Source organism: Syngnathoides biaculeatus, chromosome 4, assembly GCF_019802595.1.
Source record: "Syngnathoides biaculeatus isolate LvHL_M chromosome 4, ASM1980259v1, whole genome shotgun sequence".
NCBI lineage: Eukaryota > Metazoa > Chordata > Actinopteri > Syngnathiformes > Syngnathidae > Syngnathoides > Syngnathoides biaculeatus.
The window spans coordinates 21,509,553-21,526,108 of record NC_084643.1 but is presented as its reverse complement, the minus strand read 5'-3'; the positions used below and the strand labels follow the sequence as shown (position 1 = coordinate 21,526,108).

The following is a 16,556-nucleotide window of genomic DNA, read 5'->3' as shown; positions in this document are numbered from 1 at the left end:
CTCCACCTCGCCAAGCGCACGTAGCTGTGGAAACTGACCAGCCTCCTCGCCATTCCCACGTCGAGGTTTTGGCTGTTCCGAGCAGAGCTCACGCGGCAGTTGGAACTGACTCGCTCCCGAGACACGTCCACGTGTCAGTTTCGACTGACTCTCTGCCGACGCTCGTTCACGTTGCCCTGGAAACGGATTCGCCACCGCGCCACGCCCACGTTGCGGTTTCAACGAATGCACTGCAAGCTCACGTGACAGTGGGGACTGACCCGATGCCGCCTCACGTTGCTATCCAGGAGGTGGCGACGTCTCCACAGCCGCTTCTTGTCTGTGCCCTGGAGTACCAGTGGCGACCGGTCCGCGGTCGCTCCCCGTTCTTGCTCTGTCGGCGACCGGTCCGCGGTCGTCCCCTGTTCCTGCTCCAATGGCGACGGGCAAGTCCATATGTTCCCGTCCAGGAGGTGGCGAGGGTGCCACCACCTTCTCACGTTGCTATCCAGGAGGAGGTGGTGATGGTGTCGCCGGCTTCTCACGCTGCTGTCCAGGAGGTGGTGATGGCAATGGTGTCGCCACCTTCTCACTCAGCTGTCCAGGAGGAGGTGATGGGCATGGTGTCGCAGTCTTCTCACGCTGCTGTCCAGGAGGTGGTGATGGTAATGGTGTCGCCACCTTCTCACTCAGCTGTCCAGGAGGAGGTGATGGGCATGGTGTCGCAGTCTTCTCACGCTGCTGTCCAGGAGGAGCTGGGGAGTTCTGTGGAGCCACTCTGGAGCTGGAGAGACTTCGGGATGGATGTGATGGTAATGGTGGAGGTCATGGCTCTGGTCCTTCTCTCCATCATTCTATTCGCTCCAGATGGCTCCCAGCCGCTTCATGACCTGGCCTCGTTGGTGACCAATCCACGGCTGCCTACTGACCAAGCCTCGGTGGCGACCAATCCCTGGTCGTCTTGCAACCACGGCGTGGGAGGTTCTCGTCCGGAGCAGTGGCCTGCCTCGTTCTGGTTCCTGCTTCTTCGTTTGGTTCCTCACAGAGTTCGTCCGGCCGAATCGCCCCTTGGCGACCCTGGTGCTTGGCGTCCGGGTCGTCCTCCTAACCTGTCCACCCGGACGCCTTGCGTTTGGTGGCCTGGATGGCCACCAGACTGAGGTTCGGGGGTGGGGTGTGCCCTCCTCCGGACACCCCTTCCACCCACCCCTGTGTTAATTATTGTCTGTTTCTTTCGTTTAGGCACGTCTGGGAGCCGTGCCTTTGAGGGGGGGTACTGTCATGATCCTGCCGCTCCAGCCTTGGCTGTGCGGGTGTCCGCGCGGTTGCTCTGATTGGGAGGTGCACACCTGCGCCTCATGCAGCCTGATTATGTTGTGTATTTATATGACCCCGATGACGACTGGCCGGCGCCAGTTCGTTGATCTTCATGTCCCGTTCGTGTGCTCCGGTATCCCTGATCAAACCTGTGTGTACCGGCCTTCGCCCGTTCTCCGACCACCCTTGTAAGCCTGACTCCTTTGATACTTCTGCCTGCTTTGATTGTTCACCTGTGTATTGACTCCTGCCTGCCCGCTCACCTGCTCTCTTCGTCCGACGTCCCAACTACCCCTGCTGCACCGGACTGCCTGCTCGATCCCCGACCTCGGCATATAATAAACGTTTCTCCTTGAACTACCTGGCATCGTCCGAGTCCTACCACCGTTCCGATGGGACATGACAAGACAAGGAGAATGTAATTCATGCTTTCAACTTAAGTGCACTTGACTACTGTAATGATCTTCTCTCTGGACTCCCCAAAAAGAACATTAAACACCCGCTGCTCTTTCAGAAAGCTTCAGCTCGGGTTCTGACCAAAAAAAGAGATCAGAGCATATAACTCCAATTCTAAAGTCCTTGCACTGACTTCCAGTCAGCGTTAGAATAGATTTTAAAGTTCTGCTACTGGTCTATAAATGCATTAGGTTTTGAATACATGAAAGAAATGGTAATGGAATATAAACCCAGTGGGGGTCTGAGATATACAGACTAAGGTCAAATAGTTACTGTAACTAAACCTTTATTATGGTGCACACAAAACGGAATAAGATGCCAACAAAAGGGACATCAGCCCTAAGTGTGAATGTTTTTAAAGTGGGACTGACATCCCTATAAACATTCTAAAATAGATATTGTAATGAAAAACAGAATTCACTTCAATGTCTAGTCAAGTGAGCGGAGAGCGTATCATCCATGCACAAAGTTGCGCAATTGAGTGTTCCTCGACATCCAAGTGGTCGCCATATTAGTTGCGTCCTATGTCCTTGACGTCATCGTCACTTCCGCCGTTGAAAACACGCAGTTCCTGCTACTATGGAAGCCGAACAACAGAGATATTCACATTTTTCCGACGCCCTTTCTGACAGCGAAGCTCTTTTTAAAAAGGACAACACCACACAACCATGTGAAGTTACCGGGGCAATATTACACGATTGTTTCGAGCCCTCAGGGCAAGATTACACTATTGTTTCGAGCCATATTCAGATGATATCCGATCACGGCTAAAAAGCATCCCGTCCGATCCACTCCTGAGGGGGAGATGAGCCATCGCGGCTCATCGCAGCCGGCCGGTGTGGCTTATGACAGAGCCGAGCAGTGCTGCTTTAGTCAGTCGAGCCGGGGCGCTTTATGTTTAGAGCTGCCCCCGTCCCAAAGCCCGACGCGCAGCCTTCGCAGAAACTGTGACCGCCGAACGCGACGCCTCAGCCGGTGTGGCTGAGTTTCAGCGCCCTTGATGGCATATAAGGAGGAGGTGAAGCCTAGCTATGTTGCTTTTAGGGGTATGTTCAAAGTCGCCGCAGTACGCGATGAACACTATCGAGACATTGTTGGCTGGGCGACGCGCACATCGACACATTTCATACGTGGATCTTTTGTTACGTTATGAGAGAGACCGATTACATGGTCCGCCCCAAACTATTATTTTTTTAGTTGCTGTATGCGCACATCAACACATTTCCAGGGATGAGAATGACCAATTTGGAAAAACACTGAAAATGTCTGTCGATGGGGGGGTTTAGTTTCCTCCTGGATATTTTTTGCTCCTATCAGAACACAGAGTGCACAGCACTTTGCCGGGAATGTCCACTTTTTGTATGTGTTCAGTTAGATATGTTGATACCGTTTTTGGTCCTATCTGCACGGTCACACTTTTTTCAAGCCATGCCCATCTGAAACAGTTTTAGATTCCAGCATCTTTGTCAATTGCCCTCGCTCGATCTTCATCCTTTTTTCTAACACTTTCGCCATCGTAAAACTGTGAACACATTGTTGCTCAGTTCGTGCTATCTAAGTCCCATGCCCCATTACTTGGCTAACTAACAAGTTACACTGCGATTTCTGAGAACCGAGAACACGTACATGGCAATGGTGAAACTCGATTAACCACTAACACGATCGTTATACTGTATAACTCTGTTGTCCAATCAAGTAATCTGCTGCAAACAAGTTTTAATGTTTGTCGCAAAATGCAAATATTTACACTACCGAGCAAGTTAGAATGGCATATGATAGTCGTGCTTGTGCTAGCACTAAGCTGAACTTGCAGCTTGGAGCCCACCACAGAGAGGCAGGCGCACGATACCCAATCCCCCCTGAAATTTTCTCAACGGGTTTGCGCTTATCTCGAGAATGGTCATTTTGGTCTGAAAAAGTCAGAAAACCGCCGATCGGCGGAAAATTCTCATCCCTGCATTTCATACGCGGATCTTTTGCTACGTTATGAGAGAGACCGACTACGTGGTCTGCCCCAAACTATTTTTTTTTTTTTTGGGCGCTGTATACACACCTACCTGTTATTTGGAACTCATGAAGTTCTCGTCCTCTGCACCCGTGCAATCCATTTTTCACAACGAACAGGGTCTCTTTCAAACTTATGAAGGGTAATTCCATTCTCCCAAGTGTTCAAACAATGTCCAGCAATGCAATGAGCTGGCATTTTGGCTAACACGAAGGAACAACGAGCTACCTTCCCGGAAGTAAAACTAATGGAAACAAACGAGTCCACTAGGGGCCGCCTCTGTCCTGTACGTCACTTCCTGCTTCTTGAAAACAAATCCCTCGAGAGGATTTTCACGGCGGGAGTTACAAAAAGCTGTATACGTCAAAATCACGTTTTGTTGTGAAAAAACACATGGGATCATATTGGCTGTGGGTTTTTCATTAATAATATACCAAATATCATACGTTTGACAACACTTGATCTTTAAGTCACGGTTAAAAACTTCCACTTTTAAATTATATTTCTTGCACTGTATGCTGCTTTGATTGTACTTCTAATTGTCTCTTTGTTTGCTTATAAGTTGTTTTGTTTCTTTGTTTTAAAATGCTTTTAATCCTATAAAGCACATTGACTGACTTTGTAAATGAAAGTCAGCATATGAATAAATTTGCTTTGGTTTTTCATTAATAAATAAAATTACCATTTAAAAAAAGTCTCTGAACTTTATTGGGTTATACAGTATTTGTCCAATATTTAAATTCGTTTGATGATGTCAAACAAAGTGGGGAAACCTGACAAAAATAGAAGAATTTGAGAAGCGGCACAATACTTTTGAGAAGAAACTGAAAGAGCTTCCGGAATTTCTGGCAAGTAGTGGTTGATTAGTACTTGTAACAACAATCTCCTGCCTTTATCATTCTGTATGTCTGGGCCTGGGGTTGGGTGGAAATAAGAAATCCTTATTTTACAATAAAAATGAAAAATACACTTGAAATCTCATGTGGGAAAATGTGTTGTGGTTCAATGTTGGGACTTTAAATGGTGGCAGTAATATGTTGACTCAATCACAACAACAACCCTAGTTATAAGCCAGTATGCATACATGCAACCACCTTAACTTTTGGTGTTTATTTTAACTTCCTTTCCCTAAGTGATTAATAAATGCAGACAAGCAGGAAAGTAAATGGATCCAGGATGTTTGCCTGGTCATATTGTTCTCCTAAAACTATTTCAAAATCGTTGATGCTTATAGAATGGCCAGCAGTAATTTGGTTCTTCCACCTGCACTAAACTATGCATGCCGCGGACAAATACTCACTTGTAGACCCTGGCATTATATTTCCTCTCCCCAGGGAAGCCGAACATGCCACAGATGACTCTGCTGTTAAAATGGCTCCACTCTGTGTTACAGATTTGTTTCCATTTCCCACCATCCTTCACTTCTACGTAGCCCTCTGTCACAGGGATCCGCTTGCGTAATGATGACAAAATGGCTCGAATGCGCACATCCTCGACCTGGATATCGAGGTTCTGTAAGATATTTGAAACAAATATGTAAGGAGGTTAAAAGTACACTTATTTCCACACTCCACAGCACACCGGGAAAAGCAAGGAATGAAATGGAATGCAGTGGAATACTGTATTGGTTAGCAAATGTGCTTGGCAATTCTGAGTTTGGGGGTTGAATTTCGGCTCCGGCCTTTCTGTGTGGAGCTGGTTCTGTTCTCCCCATGCTTACGTGGCTTTTCCCTGAGTACTCTAGCTTCCTCCCACATTCGCATAACATGAATCTCAGTTCACTGAAGACTGAATTCTCTATTATTTATCTAGATCTACCCTGACTGGGGACAAAGTCGGAGATGTACCCTGCCTCTGACTGAAAACTCAGCTGTGATCGGCTCCAACTCACCCACAATGCTTATGAAGACAAGCAGGATAGAAAATGGATGAATAAAGATCACTGCTGTACTTGCCTCCCGTCGTATATGATACATAATATAACACCCCATTTCCGACCTGCCTTGTCTATAAAATACTACCACAGTGTACAACATCTTGCGACTGTCTTTAAAGTAGCACAATGATTGGAGGCTCTGCAACTTCGTTTGGCTTTAAAACACACTCATAAACTCCATGGTAAAAGGAAGACAGACAAACAGACCCACTTTTGCATTAGTTGTAATTAAGATGACAACAATCATTCCTAAACTACCGAAAGAGGACACAACCCATTTTTGACTAAATTTCAGTCCAAGGCTGCAAGTGGGTGTTCAACACATTCAAGTCCGAAACAAACTGATAGGCTCCACGATCTGAAAACACACCATAACCTACTGACTGGTTTGCAGAACTACACATTGGACAATCTATTTGGCTATTAATCTTCCATACCTCTGGGCAGAATGGCCAAAATACACGAATACACGACATGCGTTCGAATAAAAACAAACAGCCTATATTAAACAAAGATACATGTTTGTCTTTAGGCTGAATGAAACAATCATCCACATCATAGTTAAAGTGCCACTGTCATGAAATGCATGATTTTTAGTATCTTATTAATTGCCGACATTTTGACCCATGCGTTTTTTCACCACAAAACATGATTTAGATGTATACAGCTTTTTGTAACTCCCGCCATAAAAATCTTCTCGAGGGATTTGTTTTCGAGAAGAAGCAGGAAGTGACGTACATGGCAGGACCGCCCTCAAGTGGACTCGTTTGTTTCTATAAGTTTTACCTCCGGGAAGGTAGCCCATTGTTCCTTCGTGTTAGTCAAAATGCCGACTCGTTGCATTGCTGGACATTGCTTGAACACTCTGGAGGATGGATTTACCCTTCATAAATTTGCAAGAGACCCAGTTTGTTATGAAAAATGGATTGCACGGGTACAAATGACGAGAGTTTCGTGGGTTCCAAATGACAGGTAGGTGTGTATACAGCTACTAAAAAAAAAAACAATAGTTGAGGGGGGTGGCGTAATCCATAAATCAGCGTTGCTAAATATGTCGATGTGTGCATTGGAAGGCTTCTGTGCAGCAGCCGCTGAAGGACGGCCTCCACAGGCTTTGTGGATCGCTACCGGCCTTGTCCACAAGGTCGAGCAGGCCGGCTCAGCCTTCCCGGCTTTGTCGACAAGGCCGAGCCTGCTGCCTGCCTTGTCAACCGGGGTGGCTCGTCAAGTGGCCGTTTATCACTGCTGCGCGGAGGTGGATAGGGCAGGACGTGGCTTGGCCGTGATCCGCATGTTATCTAAATATGACTCGAAACAATAGGGTAATATTGCCCCGGACACTTCACTCGGTTATGAGATGTTTTCTTCGAAAAGAGCTTCCGTGTCTGAAGGGGCGTGTCCTACAGTAGGGGGCACAGCGTGTTTTCAATGGCGAATGTCGGGGTGCCGTCACGGACAGTACATGCAGCCAATATGGCGACCACTTGGATGTCGAATGACACTTCCGCAACTTTGCGCATGGATGATGCGCTCTCCGTTCATATTTATTTTTCGTGTAGACATTGAAGTAAATAATCTAATATGTGTTTTTCATTTCAATTTCAATATCTATCCATACAATATAATCCAAAAAATAGATGGATAAATACTTTTGAAACGAGAAGTCAGTCAAGAAAATGTTCAACTAGGATTTATTTTAAATGGTGCTTGATAAGAAAAAAATGCATTCCAAAAACATCTCAACATTTTTAAAAACTAAGACGATTAGCAATTTTAGTATTTCATTTGCGTAAAAAAATTTAATCAACACATGATTTGCTTTCACAGGCTGCATAAAATGATGTTGCGGCCCAAATCTCCCCCCTGGGCCTTAAACTACACTGTCAGTGACTGTACCAATGCAAAAAAAAAAAAAAAAAAATCACACTTATCTCTCATACACAGTTTCTCCCTCAAACGTTATGATTTCATATCACAGATTTTACGGTTGATAAAATTAAAAACCCTTCTCTGCTAAAAAAAAAAAAAACAAACAAGCATGTAATAGATTTCTATGTAAATGTCTAAGAAAAACTCTAAGGGAAAGCAGAACCATATTCAAATTGAGACCTTCGTGGCATATTTTTCCAAAATGTATTATATAATTGCAAACTGCAGCATTTTTGGGGCATTCGATTTTGGATGTTTTACTGTGGTCAAATAAAACATGGCAATTATACACTAGGCACTTTGGGACATAATGGTCCACATTTGATTGAAAGTATGTTTTTCTTGAGAAAATTAAAGTGGCAGTCTTTTCCAACAATAATACTTCTTTCTTTTTTTTTTGCAGACATCATTTTAAAGTGCCGAACTCTGGAGAAAAGTGCCAGTGTTTACAGGATTAGCTTGGCCCTTTAATGTAAATTCTGATAAGAAGCTTACAGACACTGCTTCAGTGGGGTTTTACCATTTTGCTTCCATCCATAGACTTAAGCCATATTGTTACTGTATGTTGCAGAGTCAGCTTAGGAGCACAAGCTCAGCCTTAACAATGGAAACCTATTGGGTTGTTGGGCTCACGGCTCTTTTTACAGTCACAATATAGTACGTCAAATATTGGAATGAAAAAGTAGTTTCTAAAAATGGACATTGACCTCCAACTCCAAGACAATGCCAGAAGATCGAGAACTACAAATCATCTCTTTCCTGAGCTATTCCCTGCCAAATGTAAGCACATTTGTCCATAGTGTAGAGAAGCTGTGAAAAGTAGTATGATATGAAGTACAAAAAACATGGCAAGTGGTGATTGTGGCCTTGTGTCTGTGTTTACTCAACAGACAGTACAATACATGAGTCATTTACAGACATTTGCTTGAGCAAAGACTCCATGAGTGCTTAAAATGCAAGCTATGATGAAAAAACAAAGGGGGCTAAAACGCAGCCCTTGAAGAGGTAAACAACATTGCCAAACACCCCATTGTCTTCGTATAAGAGAATTTATAGGAAAATCTGAAAAGGGACAAAATATTTTCAACTTTGTCTTGAGGTTAGAAGATTTTTTGGCTTGACAGTATTAACACTTGCCTTTTTCATCTACTCTATTTCATTTATTTGAGTTCCTTTCCATTCTATAACTAAAAAATCTGAACAAAAAAAAAACAAGCAAGCAAATTGAAAAAATTAAAACCATGTGCGTATTGTTTTGTTGCGGCACTCCCCAGGGAGAGCAGGCCTTTCCTGTGTCTTGTTTTGGGGGAAAATAGCACAGATGGAAAAGCCATTTGAGGGATGACATGTAAAGAAGACAGAAGGGCCCTTGATCTTGTGCAAGACAATATAGCAGTGCAGGAATAACATACCAAAAGTTGGTAAGACACTCTGAGGTGAGCAAAAAATACAACTGGTGAAGCCAATCCGCAATGTAATTTCTATCTTTTATCATGTTGAAGGTCACAGGTGATGCAAGATGACTTTGGGGGAACGGCGGGGGCATACCACAGGTCACTAGTCAATCATGATGGGATGGAGACAGATCACTTCAACTTGAATCCAATGAAGTGAGTTGTCATACGTGCAAATTATAGGACCACAGACTTCATAGCCCTAATTTACAGGAGGTCTGTAAGGGGGTGGGAATGACGTGTGTGAATGTTTTCCAGCTCATGTAAGAAGCATAGACCACAGATATGAAAGTCGGTTGGGGGTGTAATAGTCACCACACGAATGTCTACTTCTGGCCATGAGTTAAAAAAAAAAAAAAAAAAAAAAACCCACAAATGGTTAAAAAAAACAAGTTACTCAAAACATCTACTGATTGACTGTAGTGTAGTTATTTGGTAAATTCCATTTTAGTAAAGACAGGATCGATATGATTAGGGATGGAGACTACTAAGGTTTTATACACATAAACTACATTTATTAAACATTTAAAAAAAAAAAAAAGAAAGGCTTTCAGAAAATACAACCTAAAACAACACTTGAACAAAACCTTGGTCAAAAAATGTATTTCTCCTTACATGAAATAATAGATTTGCTATGAAAACTAAAAACATTCTTAATTTCAGAGAATACAACCTAAAACAACACTTGCATAAAACATTGGTCAAAAAATGTATTTCTCCTTACATGAAATAATAGATTTTCTATGAAAACTACAAAAAAATGTAAAAGGCAGTAATTATTTTCACAAACATACCATAAAGTGTGTTTAGCATTGCCGTTTTTAATAAAGCTATCAGCATGAGCAAATCTCCATCACAGGGTGGAAAATCATTCCTGTTTTGCCTTCCCAAGACAGAGCAGTGTTATTCACTCAATTGATAGATAATAAGCAGTGTAGTCATCCAAATGAACATTTTCTCTTCAGCAAGCATACTGCCTAACCAACTAAAGTAATTATGTTTTTTAAAAAAACAACAACATCTCCTCAAAAGCAAATCATGGTGTTGCAGATATACAGTAAATCTATTTTTGTGACGTTTCAACAAATTAACTTTTTTATTTTTGATCAATTATTACCAGTCCATGTGCAGGGTTCATACTCAGTCGGACCCAAAAAATTTAAGGGCTTTTTAGGGCCATTCTTAGGGGCTGACACGAAAAATTTAGGGCTGACATGAAAAATTTAGGGCTATCGTGGGAAATCAAGGGTAAGGAAAAAAGACTCACCCAATGATGCTATCGGCTGTTCTTGGTTCATCAAAGGTTCCAGTACCTCAGTACCTGTGACAGTGATCACCTGTCGCCCCTTGTGGTAGTTCTCATTGATATGACCATTGTCAACGTCTTCACATAACAGTATACAGAAAAACTGATTCTAACTACAATTGCAACTATATACAGAAATGTCTTCTACTGATGTCTGTCTCAGCACCCCTACTCTAGCTCCTTAAGCCTACACAGTGCCTTCTCTATTTGCTGCTGCAGAGGTGCCAAAGAGGCTCTCTTGTCCTTTGCTCTGCCTCTGAGTGCATTGGCCTCGGTGATAAACCTCAGCTTCCTCTTTTCTTCTGCCTGCTCACACAGCCTGTCAGCCTTCTCAATAAGCGTAGATATGTCAGTCTCTATTCTGGCTTTTTTGGCTTTGAGGGAGTAGAGATGAAAAGTGGGCAGCGATGCCAAATGTAGCCAGGTACGAAGTCTTCCTTTCCCCACAGTGTTTTTAGCAATGTCACTGTCTCGGAAAAGGACTGCAAACACTTTCGAATTATTTTCACAAGATTTGTAACTCTAATGGCTGCAGATCACTTTTAAACTCCACAGGATCTCTGCCTTTAACGAGTCCGCCTTCGTGTATTGAACTAGGTTCATAGAGCCTGACTTCTGGCTGGTTGAAGTCGATGGCTGGACAACTCTAGGTGTGCATGCACTGCTAGTACCACTGCCTGAAGTTGATGCTTCACTATCTTTATATTTTAGAAACAGATTCATACCAACGGAAGATGAGAGAGTCTTCGTCAAATCAGCGTGTCTCCTTTTTTCCGGTGCGACTGCAGCGTTTTGACGCCCATCTTTCCTAGCTGGTAGCTCTGCTTGCACAGATGGCAGTAAAACATGTGCCGATCTTTTGCATCTCGACGAACCCAGATTCCAAAATCGAAAATTTAGGGGTTTTTAGGGACTTTTGGGGACGCGTGAGAACCCTGTGTGATATGTTGGACTATTATGAGCAGAAAACCGCTATCATGGTGAAAGAGGAGGAATAATATGTCAGCCCTTATTCTCCTGGAAAATGTGTTTTTCATTTTAGCTGAGGTCAACAAGCGGTTTCATGTGTCAGAAGTAGCAAAAGTGTTGTCTCAAGTTAGACTCCAGTTTTCATAGTCACACGTTTATTTACATATTTGTCTCACAGTCCAAGGTGAAACGCCATTTACCCGAAATTGACTATTCTTATATTACAGAACACAATGCGGTTCTTTAAGGGGGAGTAGAGTGCTGTAGCTGTGCAAAGAAGGTGTAGCAATAGTTTGAGTCATCAGCGCTCAGTCACTGCTATAAATGTCATTACACATTACATACCACAGCAAATTAGCGGCCCAACCAACGTCTTCACTATGAAATATCTAAAGTTTCAACATTTTGACTGTGATGAGCTTTCAGTACATCCCTCTCGCACTGCAGATAAACATTTGCCAGCAAAAACAGAGCAGCCAGCTTATGAACATGTGTTTCTAATATTGGCCTTCACTCACCCTCAAAAGCAGCAAAATCACATCACATGCACAAGAAAATTGCCATGCTCTGAATGGGAAACCTCCAACACAAGCGAAATGCCTTTAGATTATTGGTGCTCCGTACTGTAAATGGGCCCATTTATGTCAGTACTATATATTAAAAGAACAGGTCATTTTTTTTGAGGAAGAGAAAACATTAACACGTGGTTTATTCTAGTCACTGTATGCATTCTGCACAAATACAAGATCCACTAATGACAATTTAACTGTCTGAAAAGGGACTGTTATGTCCCAGTTTGCAGCGCCCCATTTAAAAAAATCTATTCATTCACAAAGTGGAAACAGATGTTTCCCAAAGCCTGAACTACAACATAGAATATATATACTGTATATATATATATATATATATATATATATATATATATTTTTTTTTTTTTGGATTTAGTTTTTTTACATTTCAAGCTCCTTTTTGGAGTCCTTAGTGTGCTGCTGGGGGACTTCAATGCTCAAGTGAGTAATGACAGTAAGACCTGGAAGGGCGTGATTGGAATGACCGTGAGCCAATCCGGAAAAGCAGAAGATGGATAGATGGATGGCTGGATGGATGGAATGGAGGAAACCAGAGTGCCCAGAGAAAACCCACGCAAGCATGCAAACTCCACACAGGCGGGGCAGGGATTTGAACCCCAGTCCTCACAACTGTGAGGCCAATGCTGTAACCAGCCATGCCTACTTTACTACACAGTCTCCTGTATATAAAACAATATTGTCAGCATTGCTTTTTCTACTTTGCAGAACATTATTGTTATTAGTATTCTTCAGACACCTAAATTCTCCACAGCAGCACGTCAAATGTGTTAGACAAAACTGACAAAACAGCCTTAATCAGCTAAGATGGACTCCATCAATCCAGTGAGTCTGAAGAAGAAAAATAGTGGATATACAACTCTACAATAGTTGGGATTATACAGTAACACAGCAGGAATAAAGCAAATTCCAAAGACATAAGTAATTGAGGCTTTGAGCATATGAGTAGAAGAAGGTTTTTATGATGCTGAGCTGAAAGCTGCATTAATGGTTTTGGACTGATCTCTGGAAAAAGTAGCAGGCAAAAGACATAACACAATATTAGAGACAAAGCAAGGACTGAGTACAAACCCATGACCGTGACGCTAAGAAAAATGTCTTTGAAGTACTTCTCTTCGATGGAAGGAATTCTGAAGGTATACAGCACTTTATGATGATGACCTGAAGAATTATTTTCCTCCTAACCCAGATAGTTCAGTTAAGATGAGATCATTGCATGATTGCTTGAATGCAGTTAAGGACTACATGACTCAACCCTTGATTATGTTAAATGTGATGAAAACTACAGTGTCCATTTTTGTGAGTGACAGAATATCTACAAGAAAATTCCATTTAGAAAACATAAAAATGTATTTTCCTTTCATTGAATGAAATAAGTATTTGATCCCTTCCCAACAAAGAATTCTGGCTCCCATAGACTAGTCGTCTCACTGTAATTTCCTCTGTATAATGCACATTTTTTTCTTCCCCAAAAAATATTCATAAGGCAATGGTGTGCATCATACATAGGTATAGGAGAAAATGGAAAAAAAAACGTTCACATTGTATAAAAGGGCTTATGGCCATGCTACCCCAAGAACGCCCGATCTCGTCAGATCTCGGAACCTAAGCGGATTTGGCCGTGGTTAGTACTTGGATGGGAGACTGCCTGGGAATACTCGGTGCTGTAAGCTTCTCTCCCCGGCTAAATGCAGAGGGGTTGCGTCAGAAAGGAGATCTGGAGTAAAAACTGTCAAACAAATATGCGTGCATCTAAGATGATGCGCTGTGGCGATCCCCTGACGGGACAAGCCGAAAGGAAAAGAAGAATTCACATTGTATAAATGTCACCAGTTAGAGGTTATGAACAGCCTGTACACTTTAATCCCAATATGCCACCACCATCGAGAGGTTCTGAAGAAGGTGTGGCCTATAACTTTTGTTCAAATATGACAGGCGCAACTATTGTTGTTACTTTTGTGAACGATTCCTTCAGAAGAACTGAATGTTCACTGAGCTGGTGTATTGAGGAACTGAAGAGTGATTCGTTCATTTGTGATCCACTGGGGTGTGATGTACTCGTACGATGACAGATTCATTTGCCAGAAGAACTTCATACTATGGAGTGAACATACTCATGAGTGACTTTAATGAGAAGTCCTGACATCCTCAAGGAGACAGCTGTCATTAGCAATTGTTTTTTTTTTTTTTTTCAAGCTAATGGATCATTTTGAGTCAGTCAAGCACGTATTAGCATGTATTAAAAATAAATTCTAATTAATAATTAATGAATATGTATACATGGGTGGCACGGTGGAGCAATTGGTTAGAGCTACTGGTTAGCGCATTGGCCTCACAGTTCTAAGGACCGATGTTCAATTCCTGGCTCCAATTCCTCCCACATCCCAAAACCATGCACTAACTGAGGACTCTAAATTGCCCCCAGGTATGATTGTGAGTGTGACTGTTGTCTGTCTCCATTTGCCCTGCGATTGGTTGGCAACCAGTTCAGGGTGTACCCTGCCTCCTGCCCGTTGACAGCTGGAATAGGCTCCAGTACTCCCGTGACCATTGTGAGGATAAGCAGCTCAGAAAATGGATGGATGTATGCATACATATAATTCCCTCTTTCTCTAATTCCATTAATTAAAGGCTTTTTTATTTCATAACAACAATTATACATTAAACTTATATCACATTTCTCAACTCTCAAAGAGCCACTCATGAGATGACAATAGCATCAAGGTGAGTTAGCAGGAAGCCCACGTGGCAGATGCTGCTATCAGAGATGCAGAAAAGTCAGACCAGCTGGCAAAAACCTAGTTGGATTGAAGCAGACAGGGAAGGATGCTTGGTAACTGAGCTCGCTGCACGCAAAGGTTTTTATATTGTTATATTTTTTAGATCTCCCCACCTTTCCTACTTTACAAAACACGACAACAACATATATCGTGCTTCGCTGAATGGGTTGAATGAAAATGAACCTCAGGGATGGATCATTAACGGAATGGGGAAGCACTTCAACTATTTAATGAAAAAGAACGGAACGATTCAGTGAATGAATCTTTTTAAGGAACTGACTCAAGTGATTCAGTTCACTTAAAAGAACTGCCGTGCCCACCACTCGGGGGTGAATATGCATATGCATACATACAACAGTTGTGCTATAAGTTTACATATGCTGAGAATTTGCAAAACCTTTTTTTTGTTTGTTTGTTTTTATAATACTACTGATAACTGTCCAACAACCATCATTATTATTTATGATTATGCGTTGTTTAATGATAATGAAATTTTGAAATGCTTGCATTTCAGAGAAGCATTATTAATTTATTTCCCATTAAAATAATATTAAATGTGTTTTGCTTGGCCCTTCATGTTTTCTTTTAAGAAATCTACTCATAACTTCAGCCTGGGTAATCAAACATATGAGCACAACTGTGTGTTTTCTCATTGACTGAAGAAAAGTATGGCTATCAATGCCATAGTAAGAGCAAGAAGATAAAAATAAATATTACGTGTTCAAATAAAGTTCTTAACTTTAGAACAATTCTTTGATACAACTGACAAAATACCAATAATCCTTCATGTTTGGATCATATGGGTAGAACCAAAATCATCGCATTGTAAAAATGCATTAAACATGTGTAGAAGGGTTTTCCCGAATTTTGAGGTCAACTTGGGGGGGTGTATTTCACATGGGGGCACATTATACACGAGAAATTATGGTATTCCTAAACTAAACCCGTTAACTGTATGAAAGACACCTATGTTGTTGCCTACTAAAAGACACCTGTCGGCAGAATCAACAAATTAGACACCAAACCCTCCATCATCGGTAAGACCATAGAACGTTATAAGGACATTGGGGACAAGATTGTAGAATTGCAGAAGGCTTGAATGGGCAAGAGACCATTGGCAAGAGGGTGGGAGGGAAGCAGACAACTGCTGGTGCAAAAATTAGAACATTGAAGAAACATAAAATGGCTGACAGTCTTCCTTTGTCTCGGGCTCCTTGTAAGATTTCAGATCATGGGACATCAATGATGATAAGAAAATGAGATTATGTCAGCCCGGAACTACATGGGAAGATCTTGTTAATGATCTCAAGGCAAGTGGGACCACAGTCCACCTGCTCAATAAGTCACATGTACAGGCCCATCTGAAGTTTATCAACGAACACCTGAATTATTCTGAGAATAATTAGGAGAAAGTGATGTGGTCAGATGAGAGGGGGGAAAAAAATAGAGCCATTTGGAATCAATTAGAATGGCCTTAGAAGAAGAATACAGACTCTGACGCCAAGATCACCCTCAACCATTGAGATGAAAGCATTATGCTTTTGGGGCGTGTTTCTGCAACGGAGAGAGGTCAACTTCACCACATTGAGATAACTATGGATGAAACATTCTACAGTGAAACCTTCTCTCAGCAGGAAAATTTAAATGTGTCATGGTTGGGGCTTCCAGCACAAGAATGACTGAAAGCTCACAGCCAGGGAAAAGAAAGAATGGCTGAAAAAGAAGCACATCAAGGTTATGGAGAGGCATGACCAGTGTCCAGACCTAAATCCCATAGAAAATCTGTAGAGGGACCTAAAGCTTCAAGTTACCAGGAGATACCTTTGAAGCCTTACCGA

The 16,556-nt window shown here is 42.3% G+C and overlaps 1 protein-coding gene and 1 pseudogene across 3 annotated transcripts in view; one reads left to right on the top strand and one right to left on the bottom strand.

The window, feature by feature from the left end:
• loxl2b (lysyl oxidase-like 2b) overlaps window positions 1-16,556 on the bottom strand; it is a 57,280-nt gene that overhangs the window by 25,443 nt on the left and 15,281 nt on the right. For 2 of the 3 annotated variants that reach the window (XM_061816333.1, XM_061816332.1), the window contains exon 5: window positions 5,058-5,269. The exons of the other annotated variant lie outside the window; for it this stretch is intronic. In XM_061816333.1, coding sequence (XP_061672317.1) covers window positions 5,058-5,269 — 212 coding nt within the window. The remainder of the gene's footprint in view (window positions 1-5,057; window positions 5,270-16,556) is intronic. 3 annotated transcript variants of the gene reach the window in all.
• LOC133500104 (5S ribosomal RNA) lies at window positions 13,493-13,611 on the top strand (annotated as a pseudogene).